Source organism: Tamandua tetradactyla, chromosome 1 (genome assembly GCF_023851605.1).
Source record: "Tamandua tetradactyla isolate mTamTet1 chromosome 1, mTamTet1.pri, whole genome shotgun sequence".
In the NCBI taxonomy this organism is placed as follows: domain Eukaryota; kingdom Metazoa; phylum Chordata; class Mammalia; order Pilosa; family Myrmecophagidae; genus Tamandua; species Tamandua tetradactyla.
This window is the reverse complement of record NC_135327.1, coordinates 15,530,419-15,551,639: the sequence shown is the minus strand read 5'-3', so window position 1 is coordinate 15,551,639 and position 21,221 is coordinate 15,530,419. Positions and strand designations below refer to the sequence as shown.

Below are 21,221 nucleotides of genomic sequence, written 5' to 3'. Positions count from 1 at the left end.
TACCTGTTTTGGGTCTGGGCCAGCTCCAACCCTTCCTCAGATTGTGCTAATTGCTAGCCTAGATCAGGGATTGGCAAACTCTAGTATTAATCAGAATCACTGGAGGGCTTAATTAAAGCCCACAACCCTCAAGGTTCTGATTCAGTAGGTCTGGGGTGGGAATGATAATTTGCATTTCTAGCAAGTTCTTAAGTGATGGTAATGCAGCTGGTGCAGGACCCATTTGAGAACCACTGGCCTAAAATAATGCCTCTCATCACTTCATCCTCAGCAACCTGGTGCCTCTAGGCTGTGCCAGGGACCTGGGCCACAGCTGGTAAGGTCCAGCTGTAGAGGCACCAGAATATCTGGGAAGCTGCTGGGATGGTCTTTTGGTGAGTCCCACTGTGCAGAAAAGTAAACTAAGGCACAGAGATCAGTGGCAGAGCTGAGAGGGGCCAGGGTACCAGGGCCCAGTGGAGAGGGGATGGTGCTGTAGGACCCCCCCCCAAGCATGAGGGGAGCACTGGGGTCCATACGGATCGTCTGGTGCTTGTCTCTGAATCCCAGAACCAGGAAAGCTAGGCTTGAAGAAGTTAAGAACCTGGGCTGAGGTCTTTCTCCATGGGAGTGGTTTGAGTGGCTTCAGAATGTAGTGTGACAAGCAGCCAAGCCCTAACTACCTTGGCCTTTCAAGGATGCTTTGAGGAAACCAGGACTTCTTTCTGTGAGGGCAAGAAGGGAGGGGAACAGAGCCAATGGGAAAGACAAGGGAAAGAAGATCTAAAGACAGTAAAGGAGGAATGGGCAAGGCAGATGATGGGGAGGAGCCCTTAGCAGGGGACTCAGATCCAGCATCCTGTCCCCACTCCCCTTTGCTGCTTGGGCCTGTGGATTCTGCAAACTGCAAATGTTGGGGCGGGGAGGTACGGGGTAGAGCCAGGGTCAGCTATATGTTCTGCTAGAATTTGCTGTTCCAGAGGTGATGGAGTACAGGGATGTCAAATGGACAGACAGATGGGCAGATGGTGAGAGATAGAGAAGAACCCAAAGCAGGTTGCACTTGCTTTACAACCAAGGTCAGAAGGGGAGATCCAAGTCCCCTCTCTCCCCAGTGGAAAGTGTTGGGGTTGAGGCAGTAAGCTTCAGACAGAGAAGACAGTGTGGCTTTGGATGGGACAGAAGAAAGCGATCCTGGGCTGGGGGGAGGCAGAGCCAGTGTCATTGGGTTTGGGCCAAGCCCAGTGAGAAGGCCTGGCAGAGTTGGTGCCACCTGAGGTGCTGGATAAAGGGGCCCGCTTACGGGTGTGAGAAAACACAAAATAAATAAATGCAGAACCCAGGAAACACTAACATGTCTTCTGAGAGCAAACGTTAGAGCTGGTGGGATGTGCCTTTCTTGGAATAGGAATGTGAGGGCCTGGGGGTGGAGGTGAGGGTTGCGGAGGTTATAGGGAAACCCGGGAGAGGGGAACGGTGCTGGGGAGGCTATGCTTGGGGGACTACACAATGGGTGCTACAGGTAAACAAGGGGGCCCAGAAAAGGACAATCTTGACATGCGCCGGGGCCACTCAGTCTCCAGGAGAGAAGAGGAGGCAGGAGGAGGGGGAGAGCAGACCGAACCCAGAGAGAGGAAGAGGCTTACCCAGGATCACAGAAGGGCAGGGTGGTGTTGCATTCACCGCTGGGAATACAGAACCTGCCGGGAGCCAAGAAACCTGGGTTCATGCCCTGGTTCTGCCTCTGTTTTTTTCTGTGTGACCTTGAGTAAGCCACTCCCTTTTCTGGGCCTGATTTCCTCAACCAAAAAATGAGTGTGTTAGTCCAGATTATTTTATGGCTCCTTTTATAGTCACTAAGATACAAAGAGAGTGGTGTCGGGTCAGGGCACAGAGGGGCTGCACTACAGACAAGGCATGTGGTCAGATCATTTTAGATTTGCGTAGAACCTTATGCTTTTCCAAGTAGACTTGCAGGTACAGTAGTGTATTTGGTCCTTGCCACAGCCACATGAGGTAGGAAGGGTATTGTCCCCACTTCATAGCTGGGAAACTGAGGCACAGAATTGCCACATGATCTGGCCAAGGTCATTCAGGTTGGTGGCAGTTTATTTTTTTAAATAGTAACCTGGAGAACATTCTAGCATCTAAGGTTCATCTGTCAAAACACCAATTGGTGGGTAGATTGAAATAATGTGGGTCAATGAGAGGGAGGGGTAAGGGATATGGCATGTATGAGTTCTTTTTTTTTTCTTTTTCTTTTTCTGGAGTGATGCAAATGTTCTAGAAATGATCAGAGTGAAGAATACACAACTATGTGATGATGTGAGCCATTGATGGTATAATGTGGTTGGACTGTACGTATGTGAATATTTGTCAATAAAAATATTTTAAAGAGAAAATATTTGATAATAATATGTGTGTGTATATATATATATATATATATACACATACATATGTATATATACACACATATATATATGATTCTAGTAGCCAAAATATACAAAGAACACTTTCAACTCAACAACAAAAAGGCAAACATCCCAATTAAATATTGGTCAAAAATCTTGAATAGATATTTCTCCTAAAATACATTTAAAAATTTTCACTGTGCACATGAAAAGATGTCAACATCATTTTTCATTAAAGAAATGCAACTTCAAATCACAGGGAGATATCCCCTCACATACTAGAATGGCTGTAATAATTAGAGTGATTTTAAAAAAGGAAAACTAGTTTTGGTGAGGATGTGGAGAAATTAGTGCTCTTTTACCTTGATGGAGGCGGGGGGGGATATAAAATAGTGTAACTGTTATGGAAAAATTTTATCAGTTCCTCAAAAAGTTAAACATAGAATTACCATATAACCTAGCAATCCACTCCTAGATATGTATTGAAAGAATTGAAAACTGGTATTTAAACACTTTTACATGAAAATTTGTAGAGTCCCCAATAGATAAAGGTGCAAACTGCTGAAATCTCCAGCAGTGGATAAACAAAATTTGGTATATCATCACAGTGGATTCAGCTATATTAAAAAAAAGTAGTGATACATGCTACAACATAGATGTATGTCAAAAAATGAAGCTTACTGATCGACAGAGCCAGGTGTAAGGTCATATATACTATGGCTCCATTTATATGAACTTTACAGAATAATTAAATCCATAGAGGCATAAAGAAGATTATTGGTTGCCAGGGGCTATGGAGAGGGATAAATCAGGAGTAACTGCTTACCGGATACAGGGCTTCCATGGGGTGATCAATGTGTTCTGGAATGAGCTGAAAGTGATGGCTGTAAAATACTTTGAATGTACTAATAGTGACTAAAATTACACTTTAAAATGATTAATGTTATTTTGTGAATTTCACCTCAGTAATTTTTAGAAATTGCTTCCAAATATTAATTGCATTAAAATATATTTATACTTAACAAAACACACACACACACACCCCAATTGGATCAGTGGCCTTTGAAGAAAGGACACATGATAGAGCAATTATTAGTAGAAAGTTCGTCTCCTGGGGAAAACGTGCTTGCCTCACATGACTGGATGATGAGAGTTATGTAACGTAATGAGCTTCTCATTTTACCATGGTTTCCAGGAAATTCAAGGGTGTGATTTAATTGCATGATTGAAGGCTGTGGTAGTTAGATTCAGGTGTCAACTTGGCTAAGTGAAGGTGCCTAGTTTTATTGCTGTGGGCATAAGCCAACGGCATGTGAACCTCATCTGTCATTGATTACATCGGCAGTTGGCTAGGAGGCATGCCTGTAGCAATGAATGATGTTTGACTTAATTGGCTGGTGCTTAATTGGCTGGTGCTTAAAAGAGAGAGCGCAATGTAGCACAGCCCAAGCAGCTCAGCCTGTCTCATCTCAGCACTCACAGCTCAGCCCAGGCCTTTGGAGATGCAGAAAGGAATCACCCCGGGGAAAGTTGTTGAAACCCAGAGGCCTGGAGAGAAGGCCAGCAGAGATCGCCCTGTGCCTTCCCACGTAAGAAGGAACCTCAGTTGAAAGTTAACTGCCCTTTCTCTGAAGAACTATACATTTTTAATGAAATAAATCCTCTTTTATTAAAAGCCAATCCATCTCTGGTGTGTTGCATTCTGGCAGCTAACAAACTAGAACAAAGGCATAACATTGGGGAATGATAATTCTTTTTGCTTTTTGACTTTCTGTTTCTGTCATCTCCTGTATGTATATGACTAAGATCATAGATTGCCTCTGATGATTTTTGGACATCCTCTGAATAATAAGATGAAATCAGAGCTGGGTTGAGGACCAGCTCTTCAAGCTCCCTGCAGTGCTCTTTTTAAGTTTTGTATATAAAGAAAGATGGCCTAAGTGTCAGGGCAATGAAGGCAAGCCATGTGGCCAGTGGTCCTCAAGGATCTCCCTGGGAGTTTGGCAAAGATGCAGATTACTGGCCCAGAAAGTTGAAGCAGGACCCAAGAATCTTCATGTTGAACAAGCTCTCAGAGTATTCGTCCCCAGGCTGCCCTCTGAGACATGCAAGCCCAGGGATTCAGGGTAGACTTGTTTCATGGCTGGGTAAGGTAGTGGCATATTCTTGATGTTCTATATCTACACATAGCCCCCAGTGGGGAGGCATGGGCAATGAAATGGGTTAGCACAGCAAGCAGGACATAGCTGGGCTGGGGGACCCAGGGAACCCAGATTCTAGTCTAAACTCAATGACTTCCCAGTGGGATACTCTAGGATGACACCTGCACTTCAATTTCCCCATTTACAAAATGACAGCACTGACCCCTGTCCTTCCAAAGCTGCCTCCCAGAGTTGTCCCTGCAAGGTTTGAAGGAGATGTGGGATCAGGAAACAATTTCTAAATAGTAAAGTGCTCAAGGTGGGATGTGGAGGGAATCATTATTAACAAAGAGGTAGAGGGAGCCTGGGGGACTGGTGAGGCTGGAAGAGGCGGGAGGGGAGAGAAGGTGGAGGAAGAGCTTGAAGTTGAGTGGGCAAGAGGAGAACAAGTTGGATAATGAAACAGGAAACATGTCTGGGAGTGGGCAAGACAGAGTCATGTCAGTGGTCAGGATCAAGTCTGTGGGCCCATGGCCTTGACAACAAAAGCCAAACACTCAGGAGTTTATAGGAAGCAAGACGTTTCGGAGGTCTTTTTAAATTGGGTCACCCTTGGGTAGGGAAAGAAGTCGGGAAAAGGGCTGGCAGGGGAACAAGGAATTGGATCCTGATGCCTTGTGCGTGCAGGGCCTCAGGAAAACTGATGCCCCAAAGTAATTCAATTTTCATTTCAAATTCAGACATGACTGTGCCCGGAAAGGTTTTATTTGGCTCTAGGAAGAAGTCAGACATAAGAAACACGAGGTCACTCAGTTTAGGATCCACTCTACCAATCAGTCCCCATTTCCCCCCAACCAACCGGTGCCAACCCCATGGACCCAAGCCAAGGAGATGGTAGGGGATTAGGACTCCAGGGTTCTTTGGGACTTTGGTTGTAGGGAGTAGAGCTCAGGGTGGGGACAAGGAGGAAAAGGGATAAGGGAGGAAGAGGTGGGTGCTAGGAGTAAGAAAGGAGAAGGCATAGTAGGAAAGGGGAGAAAAGAAAAGAAGGGCAGTACTCCTTCCTGTGACCCCAAACCTCCAGAGGAATCCCCACATTAGGTCAGGCAGTTTCTGCTTTGGGAATGTTGCCAAGATTAAAGGCATCTGAAGAAACAAACAAACTTAGAAATTACATTCCAAAAGAGTAGAGAGTTTTTATAAACCAACCCCCCCACCCCAAAAACAACACAACCAGTTACCAATTAAAATACTAAAAATCAAACCAAACCAATATTTACATGTAACATTTCAACCCCATTAAAGCCCCATGTCCAGAGGCTTCTCTAAGAACAGTGACGAGTGACCTTGCACAGTGGCATGCAGGAACTAGAAACTGAGGCTTCACTGAAAACCAAGATCTAGAGCCTCTGACACCAGCTGAGGGCCAGGAGGCCACGTGCTGAGACAACGAAGTTGGCACAGACAATACTGGACGAGGACGATGGTAAGGCCGAGTGGTCCGTAGGCTGTGAGGTTCCAGACCCATGGGAGTTCTCCCCGAGGCTGGAAATGCAGCCTCCCTAGCCCTTTGCAGCTGGGGGAGGTGGCTCAAGGCCTATGGTGGCTTAGAGCCTGGTGTGAATCCCCTTGGCGATAACTTTGGAGGGGTCCCTCTGATCTTACTGGGTAGGGACAGTGGCATCCACTGGGAACTGGTCCATGGCTCCACCGGTCTGCCTGCTCTACCCACACTGGCCACTACAGCATGGGGGAACAACTAGTAAGACTGACATGACCTTGATGTTCTGCCAATCAGGTACAGAGAAGAAGGGCTTAGGGTAGCTGGTCCGTGTGCCCCTGAAAGGGCAGGAATGGGAGATGGCAGAGGTGTCTCCTGAGTCCTGGGGACACACTAGCAAAGCTGCTGGCTCTTCTTCTTCCTGATGGAGAATTCCAGGCAAACCGTTCTGTCCTGTGGGTTCCAGCCAGCTGTAGGAGTGTTGTGTGTCTGTGTGGGAGTGGGGGGCGGGGAGGCATGTGTGCAACCAAAATGGGTTCATGGGCACCAAGGGGAGGCCATGTAAATCCCTCTTCATCATATCGCAACAAGCGATCCATCCAGTGGTTCAGGCAGCTCACGTGGCACATAGGGAAAGGCAGGCAGTAGAGGGTGAGCTGGGAGGAGAGCTGTGAGAGCCCATAAGGCTAAGGAGGGAGGCTGGTGAAAAGGCCGGCAGTCTGGTGAGTAGTGGGGCAGGCTGGAAGATACGCTCAGATCCATGTGCAAAGCTGCAATAAACAACATTCTCAAAGTTCAGTCCTGTTTTCCTGTGAGTTCTCACTCACGGACCTTGGAGGGATCTCCTTGCTCTTGACAGAACCTTAATATTCCATGTTTGACTCTTAAAAAAGGTGTCGGAGGGAGGAAGGAAAATAAAAAGGAAGAGGAGAACGTTTGGGGATTGGTTATACCCATCCAGCCCCAGCCCTGTCAGCGAGCACTTGCAGACTGACGGCTGGGGGCCGGGCCGGTACCAGACGCTTCAGTGAAAGCAGGGCTCTCAGGGGGAATGGCCAGTGGTGCTGGGGTGCGGACTGCAGGGTTCCAGTTCTGCACAGGAGCCCTCCAAACCTGAGCCAGGAGACCAAAGCGTGGCTGCTGAGCTGCCTTTGTCTGCACGGGGAACCCCATGCCTGTTCATTGTGTTAAAAGCCCCACATTGTCCCAATGGCAAGAACACATGATTCAACCTCCAATAAATTACCTTAGGGGCCTTGGGGTAAATTAAATTATTAAAATAAAGTAAACCACCTTAAATATTTATAGTAAGAAAAATTCAAATAAACAACCTAGGTGAGAAATGTGTTTCCAGGCCCCAGTCTACTGCCACGTCCTGAGGTGCTGGCCTCTTGGGGTTCTCCTTAGCCTCTCCTGGCCAATCGGGAGTCTCTTAATGAGAATATCTTTGCCCTCCACCAGCAGCAGGATGTAAACTTGGTGGAGACGTGGCATGCCTCTGGGGTGCTGGGGAAAGAGGCCCAGGGACCGAGGCAGTGGGCATTTAGGCATTTATCTGTGCACCAGGTCTTGAGACTGAGTCTACCTATTTCTGTCCTCAAGGAGTCTCCTGTGAAGGGTGGGCCCTGCCACAAGACACCTAGGCAAAGGGTGGCAGTTCCAGTGGATCCCGACCCTGAGCCCACACCTTCCTACCTCGTCCCCTGGTCCTTGCTGCATCCAGGCTGTGGGCAGGGAGATCCAGGGCCCCAGGATTCCAAGCAGGTACTTGGCCCTGGCTACTGCCCTATCATATTCCCTGGAGGCACAGCAATCCAGAGCAGTGGGGCTGGGGGAAGGGGTATGTGTATGTGGATGGAAGGCAAGGATGGGGGCGGCGCCCAGCCCAGCAACTCCAGGAACCCCAAGGTGAGCTTTAGAGCAAAGCCTGTTCTTCTTCTTGGTGCCTCCTCCTCCTCCCGGTAAAGGAGCGTATGGTTGGCATGGAGCATCTCGTGGGCCCATTCCCTGAGGGGTGTGGCCAGAAGTGTATCCCTTCCTCAGATCTTCCAAGAAGGAGGTATGAATAGAACCAGGCAAGACCTGCCAGGTTCACCTAAGGACCCAGGAAGCGGCTCCTAATGGATCTCTCTGTAGATGCTTCTGAAGCCCAGTTTTGGTCTTTCTCTCACTCATTGCTTCCTCAAGGAAGTGGGACATCACCACTCAGCGGTCAGCAGGAGACTCAGCTTTACCTTGATGTGAAAGTTGTTCCCTGGCAGTGGTGTAGCTGCTGTCCCTCCAAGGTGAGGTGATGCTGAGGATGCGGGCCCCTCACCTCGTCTCTGCTGGTTCCCTTCTGCTCTCCAGGCACCGGGCTAATTGAGGCAGGAAGTCCAGTGGCTCCATCATTCACTGGAGGGAGCTGCCCGCTCCTCTCCACCCCAACTGGACTCTGAAGGGTGCAGCCTGCACTTGGAAGGAGAGTGGCGGAGGGCAGAGCGGGAGGATCGGGCGAAACAGGAGGTGAGAGACTGGGCACTACAGTCACAGACAGCATCCTAGGAAGAGGGAGGGAGAGAGGAAGTAAGGAAGGACCAGCGGCACCCACTTGGACTCAGCTGTGCCCAGGGACCAGCCCCCCAGGGCTGTAGCCACACTCTGGACCAATTTTTCTTTTCATTGTTTTTCTCTCATTATAGCAGTAATGAATGTTCACTGTAATAATTTCTGGAATATACGAAGAAGAAGTGTATGTCATCTGTGGTCCTAACACATTAATGATAAATTCTCTACCTATGCACATACATTTATCAAAATGACCTCATCCCCTACAGACTATTTTTCAATTGCAAAACATGAATACTTTCCTTAAGCTATGTATGGCTGTAACTCCTTTTTAATGGCTATATACTATTCTACAGAATAGAAATGCCTTAATCTATTTTATTCAATTCACTTTTTTTTTGCATGGGCAGGCAAGAATTCTGCCACTGAGCCACTGTGACCCGCTTTTTTAAAAAACATATATTTTTTTGCATGAGCAAGCACCGGGAATCAAAACCGGGTCTTTGGCGTGGCAGGAGAGAACATTGCCACCGAGCCACCGTGGCCTGCCCCTATCCAATTCACTCATTTTTTTTTTTTTTACATGGGCAGGCACCAGGAATCAAACCCAGGTCTCTGGCATGGCAGGTGAGAACTCTGCCAGTGAACCACCATGGCCCACCCAATCCAATTCACTTTTGATGTCCCTTTAGGTAGTTTCTAATTTTTTATTATTACTGATGCACAGGGATATAAGCATAGTGGTTAAAAGTGCTACTCTAGATGCAAGTGCTTGGTTCAAATCCCATACCTTCCACTTGTTAGCTGGGTGATCTTGGACAGGTTTCTTAACCTCTTGGAACCTTGATTTCCTCCTCTCTAATGTGAAGGGCATGATACCTTCCTCAAAGTTGTTGTGAGGCTCAAATGAGAAGTGTAAGTAGTAGAACTGTGGGAAGATGACAGAGTAGGAAGCTCCAGAAATCAGTCCCTCCATCAAAGCAACTATTGAACTGGCAGGAACTCTCTGATTCAACTATTTTAGAACTCTGGAGTCTATGGAACACTGTGCAGTATCAAGGGAAGAGCTGGAGAAAAAAGCTGGTAAATTGTGACAAATGTTGGTAAATTTTACCCTCTGTGTACGGGCTACTACCCCACATCCCCCAACCACCTGGCAGGCAGCAGTGGGGACTGCAGCCCAGGCTCCTGAAGCAGACTGCAGGTGTCAGGGGGACTATAAAGACCCAGGCTTCCACATTCCTAGGGTGTGTAGCCTAATCACTGATCATTACTTTGGATCAGCTAAAGGAGGGCCAGTTCCGAGGCAGCCATTGTTCCAAGCCCCCTCAGCAAATGTGGCAAAGGTGTCTTGAAAAGGAAGGAACTTCCCCCCCACTTTTCACTTTCTATTCCCTATTTGGGAGCAAAAATAATTTGGCAAAGTCACGAATTGACAGCCCTACCACTCAACAATAAAAAATCCTAGCAATCCCAGAAGAATGGGAGAACTAGATTTCCAGCGTTATAACAAGATATTATTCAGAATGTCCAGTTCTCAGTAGAAAATTACAAAACACACAAAGAAAGAGGTAAGTATGGCCCATTCACAGGAAAAAAAAGAATTTGCCAGAAACCATCCCTGAGGAAGCTCATACGCTACAACTATTAGTCAAAGACATTTTTTTGGCATGGGCAGGCACCGAGAATCGAACTCGGGTCTCTGGCATGGCAGGTGAGAATTCTGCCACTGAGCCACCATTGTATCATCCAAAAACCTATAGTCCTTATAGGTTTTTTGGTTGTTGTTTTTTTTTTTCCAGTCAAAGAATTTTAAATCAACTATCTTAAATATGTTCAGTGAGCTAAAGAAATTCATATACCAATATCTAAAGGAAATTAGGAAATGTTACCTGAACAAAATGAAGAGATAGAAATTATAAAAAAGAACCAAACAAGGTTTTTTGAAGGTACAAAATACACTGATTGAAATGAAGAACTCACTAGACAGATTCAATAGCACATTTGAACAGGCAGAAGAAAGAATCAGCCAATTTGAGGACAGAACAATAGAAATTACCCAGTGTGAAGAGCAGAAAGAAAAAATAATGAAGAAAAATGAACAGAGCCTGAGGGTCACCATCAAGTGTAACAACACGTGCAACCCTGGGGTCCCAGAACGACAAGAGAGAGAGAAAAGGGACAGGAAAAGTATTTGAAGAAATAATGGCTAAAAACATTCCAAATCTGATGAAAGATACAAATGCACACATGCAGGAAGCTCAAAGAAGTACGATGAGGACAGACTCTAAGAGAGCCACACCAAGACACATTAGAGTGAAACTGTCAAAATCCAAAGACAAAGAGAGGAGTTTGAAAGCAGTAAAAGAGAAGCAACTTGTCACATTACAAGGGATTTCCAATAAGATTAACTGATTTCTCATCAGAAACCATGGGGGTCAGGAAACAGCGGGGTGGTATATGGAAAGTCTTGAAAGGAAACCAGGAGGAGACCTGATTGGCAGTATTTGCTCATTTCCGTGGTGAAAATTCTCCCACTGTGGTTGATTTCAGGCTGCGAAAGTGATGTTACTGACCACAGAGGCATGCCCAATTGGGTCCTACAAGCCACACAAGCTGGCGAGGAACACCGCTGGGTGGCAGGAGAGCAGTGAGCATTCCACTTGCCTGGACGGCATGCTGGCAATCTGCGGTGTGGGGTGGCAAAGCAGCGAGTTAAGCCAAGCTCACTAGTCTCCTGGTCTCCACACCATGTGTCCATCAGGTCTATGTCATTCCGGGAATGGGGTTTTCCAAGCCCCATCCCAGACCCGCACAAGGACTTTTTGAAACAGACAACCACTTTCCCCGAGACTGCAAACCAAAGGAGATTGGACCTTCAAAGCCATGACTCCATTCACCCACCTCACTGGGAAGGACTGTGGCTCCATCTCCATCCCGGGGGTTACCATCCTTTCCCATCAGGGGGAGGCCTGGGGGTCTGGCCTCCTCAATGCTGCCTGCCTTGGCTGCCTTTTTGTTCAGGATCCTGGCCATGCCCTCTGGCGGATGGTAGCTGGCTGGGGAGAGAGGCTCCGGCTTTTTGGTGCTCTCATCACCTGCTGCCGAGGTGGGGCTTGGTGCTCGGCCACACACATTGCGGAAGAACTCCTGCACAATGCCGTACTTAGGAGGCTCGGGCTTAGCCAGTTTCCAGACAGACTCCGTGCTCCCAGAGTGCTCCACCACGCTGAAGAGACTGGACAGCCCGTCATTAATGTTCCTCAACACTGGGCTATCCCGTGTGGTGGTGGAGCGGGCCCAGGCGGAGCCGTTCTGCTTGCCCTGATGCAGGTTCCACAGGCTGCGGTCCTTGGCACCCTCCAGCTTAGAAACCGACCGTCTCTGGAGCTTTGGTGAGCCGTACTTGGGCGAGCAGCAGGGCCGCTCGATGCGGGAATGGACCTTGTCCAGGGAGGAGGAGATCTGCTTGCTGCGTACAGACATCAGCGAGGAGCTGCGGGGCGACCAGCTCTTGCCATGGAGGCTACTGCGGGGAGGGTCAGTCTGCAGGCCCACGCTGGCTGTGCGGATGGTCTGCGTGCCCACGCTGGCCAGGCCCACCGTCTGGCTGGACGTGCTCTTCACCTTCTTCTCCAGCGAGCCCGAGCGCATGGCCTGGCGCACACAGTTGGTAATCTCCTTCATGTCGTCGCTCATGTTGCCCGACATCTCGAAGTCATGCAGGGCGGCGGGGAAGCCAGGCCCGGCCGCCGAGGGGCTGCCCCCAGAGCCACCGTCCAGACGCTGCCGGGAGAAGTTGCACAGCCAGCGCCCATACGAGCTCTCAGCCAACCCATCGGCCTCGGCCGACTCTTTGGGCTTGGCCGTGGTGAAGAGGAAGCCGGGCTCGATGATGATCTTGCCCTCCTTGTCGTGGACCACGGGGACGCCCAGGCGCCGGGCCACCGGGGGACTGTAGTAGACGCGGATGCCCGTCTTGTCGGGGGCCGTGTAGCTGCGCTGCATCTGCCTCCCCGCGGGGTCCTGGCAGGTCAGGGTGCCCAGGCGGCTGCAGTCCCAAGGCGAGAGCCCAGGCTTTTCCTTGGCATCCTTCTCAGGGTCCACTGGCTCAGAATTCACAAAGGCAAAGGCAGGGCTATTGGGCAGCTTCTTGCCCCGGGTGGCTTCCCCGGCCAGGTAGGGAGAGCAGTCAAGCAAACTCTCAAACTCAGACATCGAGGAAACAGATTTGGTTCTGGGGAGAGCAGAGAAGGAAAAGGGGTGTGAGTGGGTTCTAGAGTACACCAAGTACGTGCTCGGGTCTACCTCCCCGGGCAGTGCACTGCACGAGGGCAGGGACCTGGGCTGCCCTGCTCATGTGAAGATGCTGCTGGTGCCCAGGCCCATGTCCTCTCTGCACTCACACCCACACGCCCCAAAGTGCACACCGCACACCTGCCGGCCTCTACCAGGGTGCTTTTCTCTGCCTGCAGGAGTATACTTGGCCTGACCAAGGGAAACTTGAAATACCACAGTGTGAATGTCCCTGGCTCTCAACAAACAATGGGTGGGGACTTGCTGGACAAATACCCCAAGTTCCTTGTGCCCTGGGTGGGACGTTCTCCACTGTTTCCCCGGGTCCCCGCCAGGGTGAACTCCAGCTGCCCACAGTATAACCTGCTCGGCGACACACCTTTACTGGCTGCCTCTCCTTCCCCCATCTCACTTCCTCACTCCTTTCACTTCCAGGTGTTTCCTGGACTCCTCTCCCAAATAAACCATTTACACTCAAGTCCTTGTCTCAGGGTTTGCTTCCAGAGGAACCAAAACTAAGACACCATAAATTCCTGCACACCTGGCCTGCAGTGCCAGGCATATGTGGTGCCCCTCACATGTCACACTACTCAGTCCCCCCAGGAACTCTAAGAGGCAGCGCCTATTACCCCTACTTCAGAGGTGGGCACATATTGAGGGGAATAACTGGCCCACAGAGTGGGCTACTCACAGAGCTAAAAATGGTAGAGCTGGAATTCAAACCTGACACTTTGATGCCAGAGCCCATCCTCCAGACCCCAGGGCTCGCCTTGCTTCTGGGCGGCTCTGCATGGCCCCCATGGGGTTCTCTTTTGCTCCCTCCTTTCAGGCATTTTCTGATGGTGGAGACGTGGTACTGAGACTTGGGAAGTTCCCCACCACCCCCGAGCTACAGCCCTGGGCTATGCCCAAAGGGTGCATCTCACTCATGTCAAGAACTGAGCCCGTCTCAACTCTACTAACCCCACAGAAGGGTAGAAAGAACCCTCGAAGGCCAGAATAGAGAACTAAATAGTTCTGTCCAGCTAAGATGTGCCATGACCCCAGCTGCCCATGCCTAGAATTAAACAAACAAAAGCTGGCAGGCTGACATTCAACTGCCCTGAGATTCCCAGCTCCTGGGTGGCTTGGGTCCCACTGGAACCATATGACATTGCTCTTCCAACACTGCTGATGGGCAGCGGTGGGCACAAAGGGGGATGGGGGAATGAGAGGTGAAAGGGCTCAGGTGGAGCCCACTGAGCAGAGTCGACGGATAGGAGAGGATGACAGCACCTCTTTAAGCCAGTGCCCCCGATTTCAGCTTCGGAAACAGCTTCCTTGTCATGGACCTTCTCGCTGCGTGTCTGTAAGGGAAGAGAAACAGGAAAGGGTCAAGCTCAGCCACCAGGGCCATAAGGGAAGGTGACAGGATGCAGGGTGGGAGCTGACATGCCATGGGCTCCAAAGCACAGAGCAGCAGTGGTGTCAGCAACAATCCAGAGCCCACCTCCAGTTTCCAGCTGCAGCACATCTCCCTGCCTCTCCCCTCCCATTATTTGCTTTTTCCTACCTTGGCAGAGGTAATAGGCATGTGATCTAAGCTTGGCCGTTTGGAGCTCTGAGCAAGACCCCTGTGCTGGTTTGAAATGATGTATGTATCCTAGAAAAGCCATGTTTTAATCCTAATCCCATTTTGTAAAGGCAGTCGTTTCTTCTAAACCCTATTCAGTATTGCATGTTTGAAACTTTAATTAGATCATCTCTCTGGAAATGTGACCCAATCAAGAGTGATTGCTAAGCTGGATTGAGTGGAGATATGTCTCTACCCATTTGGGTGGGTCTTGATTAGTTTACTGGAATCCTATAAAAGAGGAAACATTTGGGAGAATGAGAGGAGATTCTGAGAGAGAAGAGAATAACATAGCGACAAAAGCAGAGTCTACCAGCCAGCGACCTTTGAAGATGAAGAAGGAAAATGTCTCCCAGGGAGCTTCATGAAATAGGAAGCCAGGAGAGGAAGCTAGCAGATGATGCCATGTTTGCTGTGTGCCCTTCCAGCCAAGAGAGAAACCCTGACCGTGTTCGCCATGTGCCTTTCTGCTTGAGAGAGAAACCCTGAATGTCACTGGCCTTCTTGAACCAAGGAACTGACCCCTGGATGTCTTAGATTGGACATTTCTATAGACTTGCTTTAATTGGGGCATTTTCTTGGCCTTAGAACTGTAAACTAGCAACTAATTAAATTCCCCTTTTTAAAAACCATAATGTTCTGGTATATTGCATTCCAGCAGCTAGCAAACTAGAATAGATTTTGGTATCAGAGAGTGGGGTGCTACTGCTGCAGTTTGCAAATATCAAACATGTTGGAATGGCTTTTTAAATGGATAAGGGGAAGATTCTGGAAGAGTTGTGAGAAGTCTGATAGAGAAGGCCTAGAATGCTTTGAAGAGACTGTTAGTAGAAATGTGGACTCATCTCCTCTGACCAGGTTTTAGACAGAGATAAGGCACACGTTATTGTAAACTGGAAGGAAAGCAAGCCTTGTTTTAAAATGGCAGATAACCTGGCAAAATTGACTAGTAGCTTTGGCTGGAAGACAGATTTTAAAAGCCCTGAACTTGGATATTTAGCAGAAGAGATCTCCAAATTAAACGTGGAAAGTGCAGCCTGGTTTCTCCTCATAGCTTATAGTGAAATGTGACAGGAGAGAGATAAGCTGAGAAATGAACTCTTGGGTATGATCTGATTACAGCTTCAAACATACAGGATTGAATAGGGATTATTCTACCTTTATGAAATGGATTTAGAGTAAAACATGGCTTTTCTAGGGGACAAAATTTTCTCCATTTGCTCTGGACCTTTGAAAACTCATAAGTTATTTGCTGCCAACATACAAAGGAGGAACATTCATAGGATACACATACACATTTCCATAGGGAGGAAGGAACACAGGGGTCACCGGACCCAAGCAGTTTTGAAAAGCTTCAGGGCAAAGTCCATTAGATTTCAAAGTCCGAGAGTCATTTATCCTTGGGGCTTCTGAAAGAACCGAGGATACCAGAAATTGGTGTTCTGGAAAATTCTGGGATTCCAGTAAGGGAGACCCCAAAGAATAGCGCTCCACGTTAGGCTCTGGCCAAATGTGGAACCAGTCAGCCATTTCAGAGAAGGCCAGGATCGCACATGGAGTTATTCAGGAAGGATGTGTGGAAACTCCTTATGTCTGGTGGGTATGATCCAAGGCTACTCCATAGAAAGCCAGCGAGAGTGCTGTGGGACCTGTATAAACAGAGCTGTTGCCAGTCTGGACTGGGGGGTTCAGAGAAGGGACACATTGGAGGAAAAATAACTTCAGAGGTAAAACCATGGAGGCTGAGGTCTGAAGTCAAGAAGCCTCGAGCCAGGAGAGCAGACCCACCCAAGCCCGTGAAGAGGGTGAATTTGCCCCGAAGGCAGAGGATGGGCCTTCCACCTCCTTGCAGTGGAAGGGTCATGCTGCCTCAGGCCTTGGAGAAGGTGAAGCACATTCCTTGGGGTTTGGGGAGAGCCTGGCTGCCATCACATGGAGGGGTTGAGTGTGTGCCCCGGAGATGGCGGAGAGCCCGGGTGCAGCCCCAATGCTTGGAAAGGGTGGAGCTGAGAAAAAGGTGGTCTCCCCAGTGTCCCCCAAGGTTGTGTTCAGAGAGGCAGGCCTCTGCGGTGGCCTTTGGAAAGTGTGGGACTGCCGCTCTCAGAAGCCCCGAGGATAAATGACTCTCAGACTTTGAAATCTAATGAACTTTGCCCTGAAGCTTTTCAAAACTGCCCGGGTCCGGTGACCCCTGTGTTCCTTCCTCTCTATGGAAATGTGTATATGTATCCTATGAATGTCCCTCCTTTGTATGTTGGCAGCAAATAACTTGTTATGAGTTTTCAAAGGTCCAGAGCAAATGGAGAAAATTTTACCTTAGGACTGTCCATACCTTTAACTAACTTTGATGAGACTTTGTACTGATTTTAATCTTGTATTTGAAATGTTACTGAAATGGTTTAAGGTTTTCTGATATTGTTATGAAATTAATGTATTTTGTATGTGGGGAAAACATGTCTTTTTTAGGGTCCACAGGGTGGAATGTGCTGGTTTGAAAGGATGTATGTCCCCTAGAAAAGCCATGTTTTAATCCAAATCCATTTCATAAAGGTAGAATAATCCCTATTAAATACTATATGTTTGAAACTGTAATCAGATCATCTCCCTGGATGATATGTTAAACCAAGAGTGGTAGTGAAGCTGGATTAGATGACGACATGTCTCCACCCATTTGGGTCTTGATAAGTTTCTGGAGTTCTATATAAGAGGAAACATTTTGGAGAAAGGAGATTTGGAGAGAGCAGAGAATTTTGCAGCACTACGAAGCAGAGAGTCAATGAGCCAAAGACCTTTGGAGATGAAGAAGGAAAATGCCTCCCGGGGAGCGTCATGAAACAGAAAGCCAGGAGAAGAAGCTAGCAGATGATGCCGTATTCACCATGTGCCCTTCCAGCTGAGAGAGATACTGTGACTGTGTTCACCACATACCCTTCCACTTGAGAGAGAAACCCTGAACTTCATCAGCCTTGTTGAGCCATGGCATCTTTCCCTGGATGCCTTTGATTGGGCATTTCTATGGACTTGTTGTGATTGGGACATTTTCTCTGCCTTAGAACTATAAACTAGCAACTCATTAAATTCCCATTTTTAAAAGCCATTCTGTTTCTGGTATATTGCATTCCAGAAGCTAGCAAACTAGAACAAATGGGATAATGCAGAGGGTTTGCATACACACAGCTTTGTTGTTCAGGTGTTGCTGTCTTGACAATGAGCCTGAGGCTTGTGTGAAAACTTCTCCAGGGTGACCTCGTTCAGCTCCACGCCAGGGCTTGGCTAAAGCAGAGAAGCTGATTCTTGCCTTACCAAGAAGAAAGCAGGCACCCAGAAATGGCAAGTGGCTTACAAAGATCCCGTAACTATTTACAGGCCCTGCTTTTCACAGGGGCACAAACTGAAACCAAGAGACAGCAAGGGAATGGGCCAAGAACACACAACCACACCCATGGCACTGGCAGAGGCCCCTTCACAGGTCCAAAACCATGGGCAGGAACCAGGAGGCAGATACCCCAGGACGGAAGAGCCCAAGGTGTGGGGGTGTGACTGCAGGGCAGGGTCACAGGTCGTGTCCCCCACAAGCAGGGACTTTCCAGCGTAGCCAGGAGCCACCCCACTTACCTCTTTCCAGCTGTTGTCCTGTTTCTCCAGGTCCGAATGCTTTAGGGCCCAGGGGTCAGCAGCCTTCTGCAACTGGACAAGGGCAGAGAGGGTGGGTCAGTGGTGGGGGGAATAGGTGAACAGGGCCTCCACTCTGCCACCCACAGGACCCAGGTCCTGGACTAGGAGTTCTCTGCCCAGTGAGGCGATGCTGCCTGCATTATTCATCTTATGTTTTGCAAGAAGCAAAACCTGAGGCACAGACTCCTGTGTAAGCGTAAGCAGGAGACACAAAGTGGGGGCAGATTTGGAAAATAATGAAAGCAACTACTTACAGGCATCCCAATGGATGTCACTGTACCTAACCTAAAACAGTTAATATTACCATGTAAACTCAGGCAGCAATTCCTGGAACATATGTATCAGCTCAGCAGCAGCTATACTCTGTCAGGGTAGCAAAATTCAACTTCCCCATTTGGAGAATCCCTGATATTTTCGCAAGCAGTGGGGATACCCAAATCAATAGGCCAAGGCTTTCAATCTTGGGGTTTGTTCACATGAAAGTTATTCCCGCAAAGGACAGGCTAAGCCTACTTAAAATAAATTGAGTAGACTGAAATGCTAGTGATCAATAGTCGTCAGCATGTGTGGATCCCAGCATGCGTTCCCACTGAGCCTCCAGGCAGCCTCTGATCCTCTCCATTCTTGGCACGCTATCACCTCCAGGTAGTGTGAGATGGATTCTGGCTGCTATCCACACGTTTGTCCATTCAATCCTCACAAGAACCCTGTGCATTAGATGTGACCTTATTTTCATTTTACGGATGAAAAGTCAAACTGAAAGGAGGGAAAGAACTGGCCCAAGAGGCACTGACACTAACAATGGCGCAACAGGTCCCATGGTCAGTGGCCAACCCTTATCCGCTGCTCTGCTGCTGCAACCTTCTCTGGAGGACTGCCCAGGTACAGCTGGGACTTACCTGCAGCCAGTGATAGACTAAATGCAGGGGATACAAAAGGCTGGCCCCTTGCCTCAAGGTGGACACTCTGTGGGGCAATTGGGTGTTAAAAATCCTGAGCTCCTCAAGCATCAGGCTGTGGGTAGAGGTCACCTGAAAGTATATCCTTGCTGAGATCCTCCCCTTCCCTATTCTGCTTGCTTTCCTCTATCCTATAATGAGTCATTCACATATAGAGGAACTAGCACATCCTGGTTTGTTCAGGACTGTCCCACTCAGTTTTAGCTCCAAAACGACTATGACCTTTTTTCTTTTTTTTAAATACGAACATGAGCATTCATAATATACATTCTTACAACATACAAACATGAACAGTCTTAATACACAAACATTCTGTGTATGGTGTACAATGAGTGGCTCAGAATATCATCACATAGTAGTATATTCATCACCATGATCATTTTTTAGAATATTTGCATCACTCTAGAAAAAGAAATAAAAAAAAAAAAGAAAAAACCCCCCACATACCATACCCATTACCACTCCCTCTCATTGACCATTTATTTGCATCTACTCAATAGATGTTAACCTTTGTTCCCCTATTTTTCCCTTACCACTCCCTTTCATTGATCACTAGCATTTCAGTCTACTCAATTTATTTTAAGTAGGCTTAGCCTGTCCTTTGCGGGAATAACTTTCATGTGAACAAACCCCAAGATTGAAAGGCTTGGCCTATTGATTTGGGTATCCCCACTGCTTGCGAAAATATCAGGGATTCTCCAAATGGGGAAGTTGAACTTTCCCCCTTTCTCACTGTTCCCCCAAGGGGACTTTCCAAATACTTTTTAGCACACTGTTCATATCACTCTGGGATTTATGGGGCATCACTCTGGACAAACCTATAAAATCTCATGCCCTATTTAAGGTTCCATGCACATATCATGTCCAATTAAACTGTCTATATAAGTTATATTAAGACATGCACTGGTCAAAATATGGATTTTGAACCTAATAAACATATTTTTGCTTTAGTTTCATACGTAAGTTTTAAAATACAAATTATCTATTTTCAACTCCCTGAAATATTGACATTTCTTTGTTCTTCCTCATAAAGAATAAGTCTATATAAATTATATTAGGACATGCACAAGTCTGTTGATAAGGTAGATAAAAGGAGCATCAGACACAAGGTTTTCACAATCACACAGTCACATTGTGAAAGCTGTATCATTATACAATCATCTTCAATAAACATGGCTACTGGAACACATCTCTACATTTTCAGGCAGTTCCCTCCAGCCTCTCCATTACACTTAACTAAAAAGGTGATATCTATATAATGCTTAAGAATAACCTCCAGGATAACCTCTTGATTCTGTTTGGAATCTCAGCCATTGACACTTTATTTTGTCACATTTTGCTCTTCCCCTTTTTGGTCAAGAAGGTTTTCTCAATCCCTTGATGCTGAGTCTCAGCTCATTCTAAGATTTCTGTCCCACATTGTCAGGAAGGTTCACACCTCCGGGAGTCATGTCCCATGTAGAGGTGCGGAGGCATTGAGTTTGCTTGTCATGTTGGCTGAGAGAGAGAGAGGCCACATCTGAGCAAGAAAAGAGGTTCTCTGGGGGTGACTCTAAGGCCTTATTTTAAGTAGGCTTAGCCTCTCCTTTGCAGGGTTAAGTTTCATATGAACAACCCCTCAGATTGAGGGCTCCACCTATAGCTTTGGTTGTCCCCACTGCTTGTGAGAATATCAAGTATTCTCCACTTGGGGAAGTTGAGTTTTCCCCCTTTCTCGACATTGCCCTAAGGGGTCTTTGCAAATACTTTTTTATTCACTGTTTAAATCACTCTGGGATTTATCGGGGCATCACTCTGGACAAACTTATAAAATCTCATGTCCTACTCAAGGTTCCAAATATTTATGGTGTTCAGTTAAGCTGTCCACATAAGTTATATCAGGAAATGTACTAGTCAAAATATAAATTTTGCACCAAATAAACATTTTTTGCTTTAGTCTCACACGTAAGTTAAAGTTTTTAAATATTAATTACCATCTATTTTCAACACCCTGCAGTATTGACATTCCTTTGCTCTTTCTCATGCAAAAACATTTTTTAAATTGTACATTTAGTAACTAACATTATACACTCTAGGCATTCCTAGATTGTACCATCTCAG

At 47.5% G+C, this 21,221-nt stretch overlaps 1 protein-coding gene across 1 annotated transcript in view; it reads right to left on the bottom strand.

The window, feature by feature from the left end:
• Window positions 1-2,454: 2,454 nt before the first annotated feature.
• MTCL2 (microtubule crosslinking factor 2) overlaps window positions 2,455-21,221 on the bottom strand; it is a 91,846-nt gene continuing 73,079 nt past the window's right edge. The window contains exons 12-15 of the mRNA XM_077169458.1: window positions 18,103-18,174; window positions 14,151-14,221; window positions 11,484-12,816; window positions 2,455-8,572 (exon numbers count right to left, since the gene is read on the bottom strand). Coding sequence (XP_077025573.1) covers window positions 8,420-8,572; window positions 11,484-12,816; window positions 14,151-14,221; window positions 18,103-18,174 — 1,629 coding nt within the window. The 3' untranslated portion in view covers window positions 2,455-8,419. The remainder of the gene's footprint in view (window positions 8,573-11,483; window positions 12,817-14,150; window positions 14,222-18,102; window positions 18,175-21,221) is intronic.